Raw genomic sequence first — 17,491 nt, forward strand, 5'->3', positions numbered from 1 at the left:
GCAGAGAGACAGAGGGAGAGAGAGAATCCCAAGTAGACTCCACGCTGTCAGCGCAGAGCCCAATACAGGGCTTGAACTCACGAACCATGAGATCATGACCTGAGCCGAAATCCAGAGTTGGACGCTTAATGGACTGAGCCACCCAGGTGCCCTTATATGTGTTTTTTTAGTTTAGTCTGTTTACTCCATTCCTTCAAACATAATATTTCTTGGTCCTTTTTCTCCATGTTATTTTGTGATTGTTACTTAGAGCAATCAGGGTTAACTCTGAACTTGCAGCATGGAATACATTAACACTCCTCTGTTAAAAAATGACATTGTGGGAACGGCTGGGTGGCTCAGTTGGTTAAGGATCTGACTCTTGATTTAGGCTCAGGTCATGAACTCATGGTTTGTGAGATTGAGCCCTGCTTCAAGCTGTGCACGGGCAGTGTGTGGAGTCTGCTTGAGATTCCTTCTCTTTCTCTCTCTCTCTCTCTCTCTCTCTCTCTCTCTCTCTCTCTCTCTCTCTGTCTCCCTCCCTCTCTGCCTCTCCCTCCCTCTCTCTCTCCCCCTCTCTCTCTCTGTCTCTCTCTCTCGCTCTCTCTCTGCCTCTCTGCCCCTCCCCCGCTTGTGCTCTCTCTGTCTCTCAAAATAAACATTTTAAAAAATGACATTGTGTAGTTTTAAAATATGCCTCTTTTTTAAAGAATAATTTATTAAATTAATATGGAAATTTTAGACTCTGGCCTATGTTGCCATCTTGAACTGCCTTTCAAAAAGCCTAATATAGAAATTTAAAAATATGCTTACTGCATTTGCTGTCCCTGTCAGCATTAAATGGTAATGTTACACAAATAAAGCACATAATGTCAGAAAAAGCTGATCAAGGGAAGCATTTGTCTAAGCTCTCTTAAATTGAATCATGGAAAAGATTACCACGAAGTTTTTCTTGTGAGTCTTTGTTATTGCTTCAGAAATAAAACTGTTATTTCTTGCTTTCTCTTCTTTTGTCTTTTAGAAAAGAGTAATTTCTGACAAAAAATATAGCGAACAGCGTCTTGATGTACTCTCTGCTCTAGTTTTGGCTGAAAACACTCTAAATGGACCAAGCACAAAGCAACGACGACTTATTGTTTCCTTAGCACTAAGTGTTGGCACACAAATGGTAAATTATTGCGGTTATGGAAGGAAACTGAAATTGGAGATTTCACATTTTCCTTCTTACTGACCCAAGAAACCTGTTCTTACTTTGACTGCAACTTCTCTGTCATTCTTTCCCCTCCCTGATAGAAAACATTTAAAGATGAAGAACTCTTTCCACTGCAAGTAGTCATGAAAAAGCTGGATCTTATCAGTGAACTTAGAGAAAGGTAAGTAGGGATATGTAACGATACTCCAAAGATAAGGCTGATAGAAACATCAGTTTTCTTTTTAGCATAGCAAGAGAGGAAATATAACCCAGGTAGACCATTAGTTCCTCTTGTCACTCCTTTAGCATGACCAAAGTGAGTCTGTGACCGGGGATCGTATTTCTTTAACTTTGCTTCTGTAGTAAGGAAATAGCTTCTGGAAGAACTCCCAGAGAAAACACGGTATCACCCATGGAGCACCTGCTAGACCCCGATGCATATTGTGATTGCTGTGATGAGTCTCCTAGTGGACTTTTAAAATTGCTGCTTCATAACAAAGTTTCATCTCTTAGAGATTCATGTCACATAGTTTTCTGTAGTTTTATTTTGACATGAATTGGAATTAATTCACTAAAATGACTTAGTTTTGGGCTTATTTTTGTAGCCATTTGTGACTATTGTTTTCTTTTTATTGAGGAAGCAATATGTTTCTTGAAGGGAAAATGGGTCTTCTGAATTTTGATTCCCAGGTGAATTAAGGTTATAGCACAGTTTTTCATTTAAAGCTCATATTTATAACAATATTATGTTGTTCTAAGAAGCTGAGACTTTAAGTGTAGGTACTAGCATTTAACTTTCTATCTTCTCCTTCTTCATTATAAGATATTTAGTGTAACATTTTGTTGCCCCAAAATGGTGTGAAATAGTCACTTGGCAAGGATTATAGGCAGGTTAAGTGTAACTGTTTTTTTGGTCACAATTTTTTAAAAGGTTCTGCTTTTCAACTTTGAGACAGGTAAAATGGTACATATCTGATGCAAGTATTGTAAGTTCAGTCCTATCAAGTAGTATTGAAAAATTAAACTCTATCTTAAGAGTTATGTGTGTCGTTTTTCAAGTATGCTTTAGCCTGCGTGCAGAATTCTGACAGTGTCTGATATAGGGGAGTTTTGTTACCCATGTTCAATTTAGAAAGTATTTTGTGGCTTTTCTCTACTAATTTTGGGTTAAGTGATGTAGGGGATACAAAAATGGGTAAAACTGAGCTCTTACCATTGTGATGTGTAATGTTGTTCCTTTCATTATTTTGGTGGGGGAGTGCTTTGATTTTGCTACCACTAATTACTACTTTACATTGTAGAGTCCAAACACAATGTGACTGTTGTTTTTTATACTGGCATCGAGCTGTCTTTCCAATTTATCTAGATGATGTATATGAAAATGCCGTTGATGCAGCCAGATTACACGTAAGTGAAGAATAATATAATTGCTAATGTTTTTACAATACTATCCATATTTAATGAGCATTTATACGGTCTGTAGTTAAATTTGATATAAATGCTAATGAATATCAATATATTTAACTCTTTTACTCATATTCCTAATCATTCTCATTTCACTTTGATATTAGTTGATGTCACAATAGGCTGACATTTACTTGTCAGCAAGGAATATGTTACTCAGATCTTTCTATTTCTTTTGGAAATAAATATTTGAATGTTCAAGGCAAGAAAGGATAAGTGAATGTGAATTTTTTGTTGATTTAATATATATGCTTTAGAGAATAGAATCTGGCTCTTCTTATTTAGGAAAGTAAGACAGGCATGTGTGAAAAAAATTAACCTTCAGAATGAGGTTTTGTCTTCAAAGATAGATAATTAACTTTTGTGATATATATATTTTTTCCTTTGTGCTATTTTTTAATTAGAGCTCTGGTTTTTCTACATTCGTGAACATTCTGATTTTCTTCTTAGTACATGTTCAGTGCTTTACGTGACTGTGTACCTGCTATGATGCATGCAAGACATTTAGAGTCCCACGAAATACTTCTGGATTGCTATGACAAAGAAATTATGGAAATCTTAAATGAGGTAACGTCATATTTGAGATTGCATTCCAAATACATGTTTTTAAGTTTTTCAGTGTTTGGAAAAACTTTCTGGATTGAAGCAGGCTTTCATTTATATTATATATTCATGTTATGTGTAAGTAGTAATATAAATTATTATTTATGAATCATTGTCTAGAATGAAGGAACTTTTCAGTATCACTGTTATGCTAAATTGGTCTTTAATCCCTAAGTTTTATATAGAAATTCAGACTAGGGATTTGGGAAAAATACTTGACTTTAGTGAATAGCAGATTTTGAGTGTAAAGTTCTGTTTATTAGAAGAATGCAGATACAAAGTGGGTTTGAATATTGAATGCTGCTAATGGTAGCGCACTTCTGGCAGCTTAACTAGTGATATTTTATTGAGTTATTTGGAGAGCTATGACCAAATATTCTGTATTTAAAGATGTATTTGTGTAACAGAAATAATTCAGATATGCAGTGTAGTATATCCCTTCTTGTTTTACTGGAATCCATATTATAAACACTAACATTTTAAATTTTCATCTAGCAGTATTACATGGAGGGAGAGAGAAAAATGAGTAAAGTTCACAATGTAAACCATATGCAGGTTTTATAAAATTATGAAAAATTTTATATAATTTCTTATATTAACTACTCTTATTTAAAAATAAGATACATGTCTGGCCAGTATTTAGAACTTCATGGTAGACCAGAAAAGATGATTGATTTCATTACCTTTAGAGCAATGAATTTTGTGATTTTTTTTTTCTTTTTAATGATTATCATAAGGAAGCTTTTTAAAAATTTCTTCCATGGGGCGCCTGGGTGGCGCAGTCGGTTAAGCGTCCGACTTCAGCCAGGTCACGATCTCGCGGTCCGTGAGTTCGAGCCCCGCGTCAGGCTCTGGGCTGATGGCTCGGAGCCTGGAGCCTGTTTCCGATTCTGTGTCTCCCTCTCTCTCTGCCCCTCCCCCGTTCATGCTCTGTCTCTCTCTGTCCCAAAAATAAATAAAAAACGTTGAAAAAAAAAAAATTTTTAAAAATTTCTTCTGTTGCTTGTTCTCAGGACATTTCCTTCGTTACTGGTTTCCATAAGTGTTTATACTTCAGTTTTTTAAGTATTTTTTAATATTTTAATATTTTTTAATATTAGGCACCCCTAAATGTTATACTTTATATTGTATTTTCCCATTTTTTATAATGAAGCCATGAGACATTAGCTTTTTGAAATTCTTTTTAAGAATTTTAAAGTATTAACGAAAATAAAAAACTTCGGATTTATCTAACTGCTTCGTGGTCAAAAAAATTGTTGGTTTAAAATGGAGAGCAGGGGCACCTGGCTGACTCAGTTGGTGGAACATGCAACTCTTGATATCGGGGTTGTGGGTTCGAGTCTCACATTTGGTGTAGAGTATTTAAAAAAAATTTTTTTAAATGTTTATTTAGTTTTGAAAGAGAGAAAGAGTACGGACGGGAGGGGCAGAGAGAGAAGGAGACACAGAATACGAAGCAGTCTCCAGGCTCTGAGCTGTCAGCACAGAGCCCAGTGTGGGGCTCGAACCCACGAACCATGAGATCATGACCTGAGCCGAAGTCGGGCTCCTAACCAACTGAGCCACCCATGCACCCCTATTTAAAAATCTTTTTAAAAAAGTATAAAAATAAAATGGAAAACAAAGTAACTTTCATTTTCCTGATAAAAATAATATTTTACCATAGCTTATTTAGACTCTTAAACCAGTTTGACAAATCCTTTCATCATTGAACTCATTATAAAACTCTAGTGGTCAATGCATAGATGCCTTAGAGGAGCAAGGCAATAGGAATATCATTTTGAAAAATTAAGGTATCAATTCCTTTGTGAATAGCATTTACTGGACAAGTTATGCAAGGAAATAGAGAAGGATCTGCGGCTTTCTGTGCACACTCATTTAAAGCTGGATGACCGAAACCCTTTCAAAGTTGGCATGAAAGACCTGGCCCTTTTTTTCTCTTTGAATCCAATTCGATTTTTCAATCGTTTCATTGACATTCGAGGTGAGTGTTTTGCTTTCCTTCTTAAACTCATATACTATATCAGTTTGCCCTTAAGTGTTAACGAGCAACAAAAAAACTTTGAGGGTATTTTTGTGTTATTCATTTATTCTTTAATTCTTTTTTGTTTCTTCTTTTTTATTTTCCTAGTACCTTATTTTAAAGGAAGAAGTCTGATGTTCAAAGACAAGTCGTTTCCAAAAGCTTCATCTTTCTTCCTATTCTATTTTTTCATGAATCAAAAATTTGTTTATATATTTACTGATTTATTTATTTATTTTTGGTAGCTTATGTAACTCACTACCTAGACAAGACCTTCTATAATCTCACAACAGTAGCTCTTCATGACTGGGCCACGTACAGTGAAATGAGAAATTTAGCTACCCAGCGTTATGGATTGGTTATGACGGAGGCTCATCTTCCTAGTCAGACTTTGGAACAGGTATAGTATGAAATGTTTCTAGCATAGTGTGTTTGTAGCATAGCAGTGTTTCTCTAAAAAGTCTCTTTTTTTCTTCTTAATTTAGCACATGTTTATAATTGAAGAAAATATTTGCTGTATAAAACTACATACTTGACAAGAATAATGGTGCTGATTTGCTTTAGGAATAATTTACCACAGGCTTTCTGTTTACACTCCAGCTTTTGTTGAACATCTGAAATGTACATAGATTTAGATACACTGTTTCAGAAACTGTGGGATAGTGAGGTGGTGACTTCTGCCCAGTTGTAAAAAGTTTAGTCAAGATCGCAGTTAAGGATTTTAAACCTAGATATAACGTATAAATTTTAACATCTTAAGAAATGGTCAAATGTATATGACTATAAATATCTTCTTAAAATGAGTGCACAGAAGCATTTACTTTTGCTAATTCAGTAAGCTAATTTACAATATGACAGTATCTCATGAGTGCAAAAGTTATGTTTTCAGTTAATTTGCATGTATTTTTCCTAAGAAAATCCAAAAATAGTATTTATCAAAAAACATTTACTCAGTTCTGAAATTTGAGGATAATTTTTCCTCCAACCTACTGTGTGTAGGTACCATTTCTGGGATCAGTTTGTATTTCCTTTCATTCATTTATGCATTTAGTATTACTGAAAAGATGCTAGGCACCAAACTGTGTTTTGGGATACAAAAATAAATAGGAACAGTTTCTGCTCATGTACTTATAACCAAGGGGAAGAAAAAGTGAGTTAACAATTTTTAGATTGAAACATGAGAAAAACTATAACGAAAACTTAAAGGGGTATTGTGATGCTGCTTTGGCCCCAGTTAGAAAAGCTGTGGGACAATGCATCTGATGCCATTAGGTGTTAGAGTAGTAACTGAAGAGTTATGGATTCTTAATAGGTAACTTGTATGTTAAAGGTAGTCTAGGGTAATTAAAAGAAGCCTAAGGATTTGGAATTAGACTTTCTAAAAATCCCTGGGTTCTGCCTCTTCCTAGCTGTGTGACCTTGGAGAACTCCCTTAGCTTCATTTTCTTCAGCTGTGGAATTTAGAAGACTAATACCTCATTTTTTGAGAATTACATAAAAAGAACCTTGCTTGCACAGTGCCTGAAAAATAGTATGTATTTTATAAATATCACCACATATCCTGACTACCTTTTAGAATCTGGCCATTAGTTTATTTAGTAAAATATATACAGAAGATTTTTGGGAAGACCAGTAGTCTCAAGAATGGTGGGGAAATGATTGAGTCATGGATGTCTGAAATTTTAAATACAACTGTTCCTGTCCTTACAAAAGGGGTAAGATAACAAGCAGCCAGGTTTCCTAGGGAGACAGTCCTGATTGTAGCAGTTAGAAGGCTGCTTAACCTTTGGTTGTACTCTTTATATAGTTGTTTTTTTAAAGTCATTTTAAATATTGGTAGTAAGTCACTATATTGATACAAGTCTGACTATAATAATAATAGAACTGTGTGGGTTGTTTTAGGGCCTGGATGTTTTGGAAATTATGAGAAATATTCACATATTTGTGTCTCGATACCTCTATAATCTCAACAATCAGGTGAGTGGGTTTTAGAATTTTTTTTTGATGTGGGTGAATGTATAGTAGGAAGGCTGAGGGGCAAAAATTGATTCTCATTAGTGAAAACTAATGAAATAAAGCAGAAAATAATTGTTTAGAGATCTTTTTATTTCTTTGATTATATTATTGAATGACTTTCCAATGAAATTATCTTTTAATGAAATAGATTCTAAAATTTTCTTTGTGTAACTGACCAGCATTTGCTATGGATTGTGTTGTTATCTAGTGTAAATTTGTTTCATTGCAGATTTTTATTGAACGAACAAGCAATAACAAACATTTGAACACTATTAATATTCGGCATATTGCTAATTCAATTCGAACACATGGCACAGGAATCATGAATACAACAGTAAGAGTCTTTTTTGGGGATTGGGTGGGTAATAGACTCCTGTTTAATATGGTAGTTTGGAAAATAGTTTTCTCATAGAACATTCTGGTAAATATACACTACTGCTTGTTTATCATATACCTGAATTTCCATTCTTCTGGTTGGTATAATTATAGTGTCTGGGGAGGGGCTGCCTGGCCGGCTTAGTTGGTAGAGCATGTGACTCTTGATCTTGGGGTTCTGAGTTTGAGCCCCATGTTGGGTGTAGAGATTACTTAAAAATAAATCTCAAAAAAAATGGCACTACAGTTGTGTTGGTTGTCATGGAAGCTCTGTGATACAAAAGGCATTTTCAAATGTCTTACCATCTCAGGGACATCATTATTAAGTGCTATCAGAGATTTGGGGACACTGGCATAGATGTATGTATCTGTGTGGATTGTCTGATATCATTTGTTGCTTTTGCACGCGAGCAATTGATAGCAGTTTATTTAACATTAGTCATGCTTTTTTGGGGGGGAGAGCTTACTAATTATTTAATATCCATAAAAGTAGAAATTTACTCAAAATATTTTGAATCTTAGAAATGGGCATACTATCATTTGAGGGAATCACTTGAATTTGTATCCTATTTTTTCTTCTGTGGAGAAGAGCCGTTTTTGACTTTACCTGGTTTTCAGGGTACACTTAATTTGTCCTTGAGGAAAGAAAAATATGAATGCTTAAATAGTAAAATCTTATTAAGCATGTTTGAAAGTAAAGAAATAGGGAGGAGTTACATAACTGGAAATTACATAAGGACCATTTTAATATTTGGTGCGGAGCCATTAAAGTGATTGAGCTGATAGGAGATGTGGTTGGAGTTCTGTTTTAGCAGTTACCAATATAGAAATGACATAGAGTTTCTAATTTAAGGAGTCATTCGTGTGGAGATCATGTCTGAACTTTTAAGGATAAAACTCTTTTTTGACCTCGAATCTGTCAGAAATCTCATTCATGTAACAGATATAATTATGTGTGTATTTTACATGTCTGAGACACTGTGCTAGGTGCTTTGGTGAGAAAAACAGTTTCTGCTCTCATGGTGATTACACTCTAGCAGGGGATATAGTCATGAATCAGTTGATCACACTAATGAGTGTACATTCCTGATGTTTGATGATGACAAAGTGAATATAGAAGAACTAAGATGAGGGGTGCCTGGGTGGCTCAGTCAGTTAAGTGTCTGACTTTGGCTCAGGTCATGCATGATCTCATGATTCGTGGGTTCGAGCCCCGTGTCAGGGTCGGTGCTGACAGCTCAGAGCCTGGAGCCTGCTCCGGATTCTGGGTCTCCCTCTCTCTCTGCCCCTCCCCAACTCGTGCTCTGTCTCTCTCAAAAATACATAAACATTAAAAAAAAAAAAAGCCTGGATGATCCCCCCAGGACACTTAAAAAAAAGAGAGAGAGAGAAATAAGATCAGAGACTGGCAGTTACCCATTATTAAGAGTGGGAAGGTTAGGGGTGCCTGGATAGTTCAGTCAGTTTAAGCATATGACTTTGGTTCAGGTCATGATCTCATGGTTTGTGGGTTTGAGCCCTACATCGGGCTCGGTGCTGACAGCTCAGAGATTCTGTGTCTTCCTCTCTGCCCCTCCCCCACTCGGGCTCTGTGTGTGTGTGTGTGTGTGTGTGTGTGTGTGTGTGTGTGTGTGTCTCTCTCTCTCTCTCTCAAAAATAAGTAAATATTAAAAAAAAAAAAAAAAAAAAAGAGTGGGAAGGATAAAGAAGGGACTATTTCTACCAGGACAACTACTAGTAAGATCAAGAAGAAAACAGTGTTTAAGCCACAGGAAAAATTATGACGAAGCACCCATTTCTAACACTGGATAAATGATGACTGTCAAAAAATGAAGTTTTTGAGGGTGGAGGAGATGGAAATTAGTACAAGTCTTCCAGCTTAGGTCAGAAATAATGTCATGTTATTTTGGCCTTAATCTCAGCTCAAATCCAACTTTTTCGGGGTTTTCTGAGTCTTGATCAGGGCCTTTTATTATTATTCTCAAAGCACTGGCACTTCTCATTGTGTGAATTATTGCAGATGAGATTTAATAATTTATTTCACATATACTTGTTTAAATGTCTGTTACTCCTGCTAGAATATAGACTTCATGATAACAAGCACCATGTCTAGCGTGAGAGCAGATACACACTGCCTTGTGCAAAGGAGGTGCTCAAAATATTCCTGGGTACATCATTGAATGTCTTCCTTCAGGAAAGTTCAAAGAGCGCTGTGTTTCTTACTTTAGTATCATTCTAGGCATGTAGATTAGTAATAAGTAAGGAACAGGAACTTCTGATTGTGGTTTATGCCATAAAAGCTAGAGTGTTGAATTTGTATTTTTTATTCTCACTGTAACTCTTAGTTCTGTTATGAGGTTATTTTCCTTGTATTTCTTTTTTTTCCCCCTTTTATAGGTAGTTAAAATATTTAAGGGGAGCTTATAGAAAGTTCTGTAAACTTGGGCAATAAAAAAGCTTCATTATTTAAATATTTTCAGTGTGAATTAGGCTTTGTAAATATTAGACTTTATGAAATCTCACTTAGAGCTTATAGTTGATATTCAGTCACATTGATTTGACATTAATTTTTATATTAACTTCTCCCAATTTTTTGTATTTTAATTTTATAGGTTAATTTCACCTACCAGTTTTTGAAAAAGAAGTTCTACATATTCAGCCAGTTTATGTATGATGAACATATCAAATCCAGATTGATAAAAGATATTCGGTTTTTCAGGGAAGTCAAGGACCAAAATGATCATAAGGTATTTTTTATTTTTATATTCTTTTCAAGGTAGTTTGATTTGGCTGTTGAGTGTATAGGAGATGTTTATGCTGAAGTTCATTATGAAGCTCTGTAATGGGATTTTAGTTTTTTTGTTATTTTTCACAATAGTGTCTTCTAGATCTGGCCTCCACGTTTCTTGTATTTTCCCTTATAGTTTCTTACTCGTAGGCTAAAGTGTAAGGATCCATGTGGCCAGGTGTTACTTTTCTTTCTTTATTTTAAAATAATGCAGAAGAGAAACATGCTTATTTTGAAATATTTAAACAATATAGAGTGCATAAACTAAATGACCTCACTCATTTGTCTTTCCTCCCAGTTTCATTCTCTGGAGGCAGTTGCTGTTAACGTTGTGATATGATGCTTTTAGATGTCTGTGTGATAAACATATTTGTTTGCATATACACGTATTGCTTTTTTTTCCCCTAACAAAAAGGGAGTAATACTACAGAGATTATTTTACAGTATGCTTATCACAAGTCTGTACATATAATAGATCTACCTCATTCTTTTTAACAGTAGACAGTAAAGATGTATATACCATAACTTATTTAACCTTCTCCTACTGACAGATATTTAGATTTTTCTGATTTTTTTAGTGTTATGTACAGTGCTACAGGGAACATCCTTACACATTTATTTCTGTGTATTGGGACATTATTTCTGAAAGATGAATTGCTTGAAGAGAAATTTCTAGGGCACAGAATATGAATATTTAAAGTTCTGATATATGTTGCCACAAGTTCTAAAAATACCACACCAACTGTTATTCCCTGTATTATAAGAATACTGTTTTCCCTTCACCCCTGCACTGAGTTTTCCAGTAATGAAGAGAAATGTAAGTGGTACTATTTTGGAGGCTTGTAGCCATGTGGCTAGCATGGTTTTTATATGGGTTTTATATTTTAGATGGGTTTTATATTTGATTTGCCACATATAGAACTATTTTAATTGCTCTTTAGCATCACCTAATTTCAACCGTCTAGTATTCTAGGTGGTAGTTTTCATCAATGTCAGAGCAGTAAAATACTATTTCCTAGTAAAATAACTGAATAAAATTATAGATCACAGTTATAAGTAGAGAATTATATTAACTCCTTTTTACTGGAACGAATTACTAGTATTCAGAGAAGTGATCATTCTATTGTTTATGAGAATTATTTCCATTTGTTAATATAAAATGAGTAATTTTCTCTTTTAATTAGCTAAGACTTGAAAAATCATTTTTTATTAGTGATGGCAATTAGAAATTTTGGCTCAGCTGATGTATGTTTTTGGGAAGGAGTGTGTTTATATATGCAATACCTATTTTGCCACAGGAACTTGGCTGCACGACACTGAAGAAGTGTTTCTAGGAGGAATTGGTTCCTTTTATCTATTGATAGAGTAGTTGGATGTTGGGAGACTAATAATGGTGATGGAAAACTGAAGTTTGGTGGCTTTAATAATTATTTTCCTTAGCTAGTGACAAAAAGAAATTTAATTTGTATTGACCTTAAACATTGGTAGCTTTTGTGCTATAAATTTTGTCATTAGATTTAAGTGATTTTTTTTTTTAAGCACAGTGGAAATACAAAATTAGAAAGGAAAATGGTATTAGCGTGGTTGATTTTGTAGGCATTTTATGCTTTAGGGGTTTTGTTAATAAAGGTAGTCTTTAAATTATCTCTTTAGTATCCTTTTGAAAGAGCAGAAAAATTTAATCGAGGCATCAGAAAACTTGGAATTACCCCAGAGGGACAAAGCTACCTTGATCAGTTCAGGCAACTCATCAGCCAGATTGGTAAGTTATTATAAAAGAGTTGGGAAATAAAGTACAAATTCCAAATAGCTATCTCCTTGAATATCTCATATAAATAAACAATTTAATATGTGAGTGCCTGAGATCAACTTTATTCCACTGAGTCATTTTCTTACCAAAAGATTTTCAAGTATGATTACACTGTTGGTGCAGAAATAATTGATAGACTGTGGGACTGTGGACTAAAAGAAATTCAATAAAACCTCTTCAATTCAATTAAAAATACATTTACCTCGTCTCAAATATGCTCATATTAGTCAGATTGTAAGTAACTATTTATTAGGTACTTACTCTGTTCATGGCACTGTTCTGGGCTTTTAAAATGGGCTCCCTGAAGTTATAGCCTCAATGCAGAGGCATAAAATAATTTATGTGAAAAGTTAACTAGTAACATAAGTAAATAAGTTACATTACTTACAAATAAGTTTGGTTAAGGTTGAAATATTAAATGTTACAATTTTCTGTTATATCATTTCACATTTGTATATAATTTCTTGAGTTGTCCTGCCTTATAGGTAGAACTAGTTTCCCAAAACGTGTTACATTATATTTAAAAGCAAGAACTACATTTAAAAATAATTGTAGATTAACAAAACTGTATGCTTATTTAAGCTTTCCACAGAATGCCTGTGCAGGAGGCAGGTAATCATCATTTTAAAGATGAAAAAAGAACTCAGACAAATAAATAGTATTGCTAGGACTTAAACTGGTTTTTTGGCTGAAGTCCAGAGGTATTCTGTATTCTTCACAATTGTAGACACTAAACAGTAAATTCTTATTGACTACACTTTGGTAAACTTATGCTTCCTGATATTCGTTCATTCATTTATGAAACATTTACTAAGAATCTGTTATACCAAATACTCTTCTAGATGCTGAGAATACAAATAGCCTTTGTTCTCAAGGGGCTTTAAATTTACTAGTGGGAAAGGTGTTATAAGGATTTAGTTCTGGAGTAAAGTCACTGAACCCTAGCTTAAGTTTTATAAATTAATTATGTTTATTTTTTTTTGAGAGAGAACACGAGCAGGGGAGGGGAGAGAGAGAGAGAGGGAGACACAGAATCTGAAACAGGCTCCAGGCCCTGAGCTGTCAGCGCAGAGCCCGATGTGGGGTTTGAACTCACGGACCTCAAGGTCATGACCTTAGCCGAAGTCGGATGCTTAACTGACCGAGCCACCCAGGCGCCCCTGCATATTAGACATTTCTATAAGAACTTAGAATTTTACATTTGTCATTTTTTTTCTTATTTTAAGCAATTTAATAAGGAGATTTGTTCCACAAGTAGTTTCCTCATAGAGACATTTGATGTCATTAGACCGTAAGCTTCTGGAGCAGTAGATCTTAGCCCTTTTTGAGAATCTAATGAAAACTCTGAATTGGTTTTCCCCAGAATAGTGCCCATATACTACACATACAGTTCCACATGTTGTTATACCAGAGTTAAGGTGCTTAAGGTCAGAGTCCAGGGACCTCAGACTTAGAGCTGTTTTTCTAAAGCAGCACTGCCTAAAACTTCATTTATTCGCAACTTCATTTATTCATACTCTGATTATGTATCAGAGTTCTTCTTCCCCACATGTGAATACTGCTTGCACTACTATTTATTTAATGTTTTAATATTTTTTAAAGTATAATTTTGTCCTATGAAATAGTCCTTAAATTATTGAAGAGGACTGTGCTAGTCATCTTCCCCCATACACATTCTCCCCTAACACATAAAGTCATGTCACCTCACTTGCCGCCAGGAGGCATTCAGCATTTGATGAATATTATCCTTTTCACTTTGTTCCAAAATTTTATTCTTTACTCTCTTCTTAGAAAATACAAATTCTTTATCTCCATATAAACATAGTAATGTGTTTTTGAGTCTGTTAAATATATTGGGAAAAGGAGTAAGAAATCTCAGAGTTGGAAGCAAAAGGAAAAGTCCTTTTGTCTAATTACTTGCCTGCTGAAATAATCAGTACCACCACTAACATTTATTGAACATCTGTGTGCCAAGGCTTTGCTGAGTGCTTTGTGTGTTCTAACACCTATAAAACTCACAATGTTATAAGTATTGCTGTTTATTAATTCTGCAGGTATTTACTGAGGGCAACAAATGTTTCTAGGTGCTGATGATATATAGGGCACTAAACAAAATCTTTACCCTGTAGAACTTAATTTAACAGATGAGGAGACAGAGATACAAAGTTTATAACTTGACCTAGATCTTCTAGCTAAAAAGTGGCAGAGTCCATTGAACCCAAGAAATCTGGCTTCAGAGAGTTCCTGTTAACTGTTGCTCTATACTTGCCTCTCAGTAGCACATTTTGATCTGCTGGATATTGGTCTGCTAATTGTAGGAAAACAGTGAAACTAGATATTTTATATTTGTAAGACACATATTAGGGAAACATTTTAACATCATCTCTCATCTTGGGATAGCCCTAAAAATAGATTCAGTGATACCTATTTTGAGAGTTTTTAAAAACATCAGACGAGATAGTGTATATAAAGAATGTATTGTAATGACTGTGAAATAATAACTTTACCTTTTTGTCCTTTCTCCCAACTCATTTCAGTTCACTTTAGCCATACATAGATGATTCTTGAACAATACGTGTTTGAATTGTGCAAGTCTGCTTATATGTATATGTTTTCATACTATTGTAGTACTGTAATTGTGTTTTCTCTTCCTTATGATTTTTTTTCAATTTAAATTTATGTTAGTTAACATGCAGTGTAGTCTTGGCTTCAGGAATGGAACACAGTGATTCATCTCCTACATATGACACCCAGTGCTCATCCCCAAAACTGCCCTCCTTAATGCCCATCACACATATAACCCATGCCCTCCCAGCAACCCTCAGTTTGTTCTCTGTATTTAAGAGTCTCTTATGGTTTGCCTCCCTCTCTGTTTTTATCTTTTCTTAATAACATTTTCTTTTCTCTAGCTTACTATATTGTAAGAATGCAATATACAATACACATAACATACAAAAAGTGTGTTAATTGACTTTGTCACTGGTTAAGGCCTCTGATTAACTGTAGGCTGTAAGTAGTTAAAAGTTATACACAGATTTTCAACTGTGGGGGTCTTGGGGGGTCCGACACCCCTAGCTCCATGTTCAAGGGTCAACTGTATTATTGAATTCCTACTATGTGTAGGGGTGGAGCAGTGAGAACAGAAGCTGTGCCATGGATCTTGCATGCCAGTTGGGGGAGACACAAAGACACAGAATATGTCACTGTTAAGTGCTGGCTAAGAAGGTGTAATGGTTCTGGCCAATGGTATTCAGTGATGTTCAGGGAAAACTCTAAGGAGCAGGGACCTAAATGACATTGGGGAATAAGTCATGTGTGTATTCAGGGAAGGAGCATACCAGAGCGAGGCCACTGGAAGTGCCAAAGCCCTGGGTCTGTCTGGCATTTTGGGGACCTAGGGGCTGGAATGGAGGAGTTAGTAGAGTCCTGAGTGGTAGGGCAGGATATCAGAACAGCAGCAAGGGCACGATCACACAGGGCTTTGTTGACCACATAAGAGATTTGGGTTTTATTGAGATGGAAAGCCATTGTAGGGTTTCCAGAAAAGGAAGGATATGTACCCACCTACTTTGAAAAGAACCACCAGCACTGCTGCTATGTAGATAAAAGATCGGGGAGCAGGATGCTGACGGTGGAAGATCGGGGAACAGGATGCTGACGGTGGAAGTAGAAGATTGGGGAGCAGGATGCTGACGGTGGAAGATTGGGGAGCAGGAGGTCTTTGCATATTGCAGAGGTGTAGGCAAGAGATGTGGTGGTTTGGAAGAGGATCATAGCTGTGAATGTGAAAAATGGTGGGATTGTGGCTACATTCTGAAGGTGGGGCTATTATAATTTGCCCATTGATTAGATATGAAGTATGGAAGAAAGAAAGGAGTCAGGGATGACTTCAGGACATTTTGCCTGAGCAGTTGGAAGGATGGAAATGTCAGTTTCTGAGATAGGAAATATAATAGGGTGAAGATCTTGAGTTTGACTTAAACATTAAATTAAAAATTCTTAGTCTTTTAGGTGTAGGCATTGACTAAAAAAGCCTGAAGGAGTAGTCCAGGTTGGAGATGTAATTTGGGGGCATCAAGTAAAGACCTCTTGGTATCATTTCCAGCTGTATTGGTGGGGAGGGGTTGGTCTGGCAAGCACTCAGTGTGAGAATGAAGAAATTATTGAGATAGTAACTTTAAAATGTTTGTTTTTAAACATGTAGTCAGCATTTAGTGAATTTAGTTTATCAAATGCCAGTCACATTTATTTTTAAGATATTTAATATAGCTGTGTATAAGTAGGTATATTTTAAGTGCACAAATATGTAAGTTTCACTTTTATGGAGTAAGAATTAAAGTAAAAGAGAGAAGAATCTTTTAGTACTTAGGAATAGAAACCCTGTAATTGCTATATGTGACTGTATTCCTGATTGTTAGAGTTTAGATTTACTTGAATAAATATCTGATTTGTGTCTGTGTGTCATTTTTAAGGTAATGCTATGGGCTATATACGAATGATAAGATCTGGTGGCCTTCATTGCAGCAGCAATGCCATTAGGTATGAATGCAAAACATTTTTGTCTTATGCTATTTAAAAATTTTATGTCATTTAAATTTATTGTAGGTGGTATTGTAGAGAAGTTTTTTTTTCTTATTGATATATTTTGAGATAAATATGGAAGAAGACCATTAGTTCTGGTTATATTTTTTTCTTCTTGAATTTTAAGATTATAGCAGACCTTTGAAAATTTTTTTCTCTTGAAGATATAGTTATCAGTACACTTTGTGAATGGTTCTAAAGATTACATGATTTTAAGGATTAAATTTGATTATTCAGATCTAAAGGTCAGTTTTAGAACTAAATTGGTTATATTAGTAATATAACAAATACAAAATTCTTTCCAGATAATATAGTTGAAAAATTTGGAGACTTATAGTAGCCCTTCATATCTCTGTCAATTACTCCTATTTAACTTAATAAAATTATTTTCCAAATTCTTAGATTTGTACCTGATCTTGAAGATATTGTAAACTTTGAAGAACTAGTAAAAGAAGAAGGTCTTGCAGAAGAAACGTTGAGAGCAGCAAGGTAGGGGCACCTGGGTGGCTTAGTTGGTAAAATGTCCGACTCTTGATCTCGGCTCAGGTCATGATCTCATGGTTCATGGGATTCAGTCTCGGATTGGGCTCCGCACTGGCAGTGCAGAGCCTGCTTGGGATTCTCTCTCTCTCTTTCTCTCCTCTCTCTCTTTCTCAAATA

General features: G+C 35.2%; 1 protein-coding gene across 3 annotated transcripts in view; it reads left to right on the forward strand.

Moving 5' to 3' along the window:
• Positions 1 to 17,491, forward strand: part of WASHC4 (WASH complex subunit 4) — a 59,991-nt gene that overhangs the window by 31,217 nt on the left and 11,283 nt on the right. For all 3 annotated transcript variants that reach the window (XM_042993073.1, XM_042993074.1, XM_042993075.1), the window contains 12 exons: positions 1,001 to 1,147; positions 1,273 to 1,352; positions 2,473 to 2,578; positions 3,086 to 3,202; positions 5,054 to 5,222; positions 5,507 to 5,661; positions 7,164 to 7,238; positions 7,507 to 7,611; positions 10,265 to 10,399; positions 12,094 to 12,202; positions 16,723 to 16,789; positions 17,234 to 17,320. In XM_042993073.1, coding sequence (XP_042849007.1) covers positions 1,001 to 1,147; positions 1,273 to 1,352; positions 2,473 to 2,578; positions 3,086 to 3,202; positions 5,054 to 5,222; positions 5,507 to 5,661; positions 7,164 to 7,238; positions 7,507 to 7,611; positions 10,265 to 10,399; positions 12,094 to 12,202; positions 16,723 to 16,789; positions 17,234 to 17,320 — 1,352 coding nt within the window. The remainder of the gene's footprint in view (positions 1 to 1,000; positions 1,148 to 1,272; positions 1,353 to 2,472; positions 2,579 to 3,085; positions 3,203 to 5,053; positions 5,223 to 5,506; positions 5,662 to 7,163; positions 7,239 to 7,506; positions 7,612 to 10,264; positions 10,400 to 12,093; positions 12,203 to 16,722; positions 16,790 to 17,233; positions 17,321 to 17,491) is intronic.

This window comes from Panthera tigris, chromosome B4 (assembly GCF_018350195.1).
Source record: "Panthera tigris isolate Pti1 chromosome B4, P.tigris_Pti1_mat1.1, whole genome shotgun sequence".
Taxonomy (NCBI): Eukaryota; Metazoa; Chordata; class Mammalia; order Carnivora; family Felidae; genus Panthera; species Panthera tigris.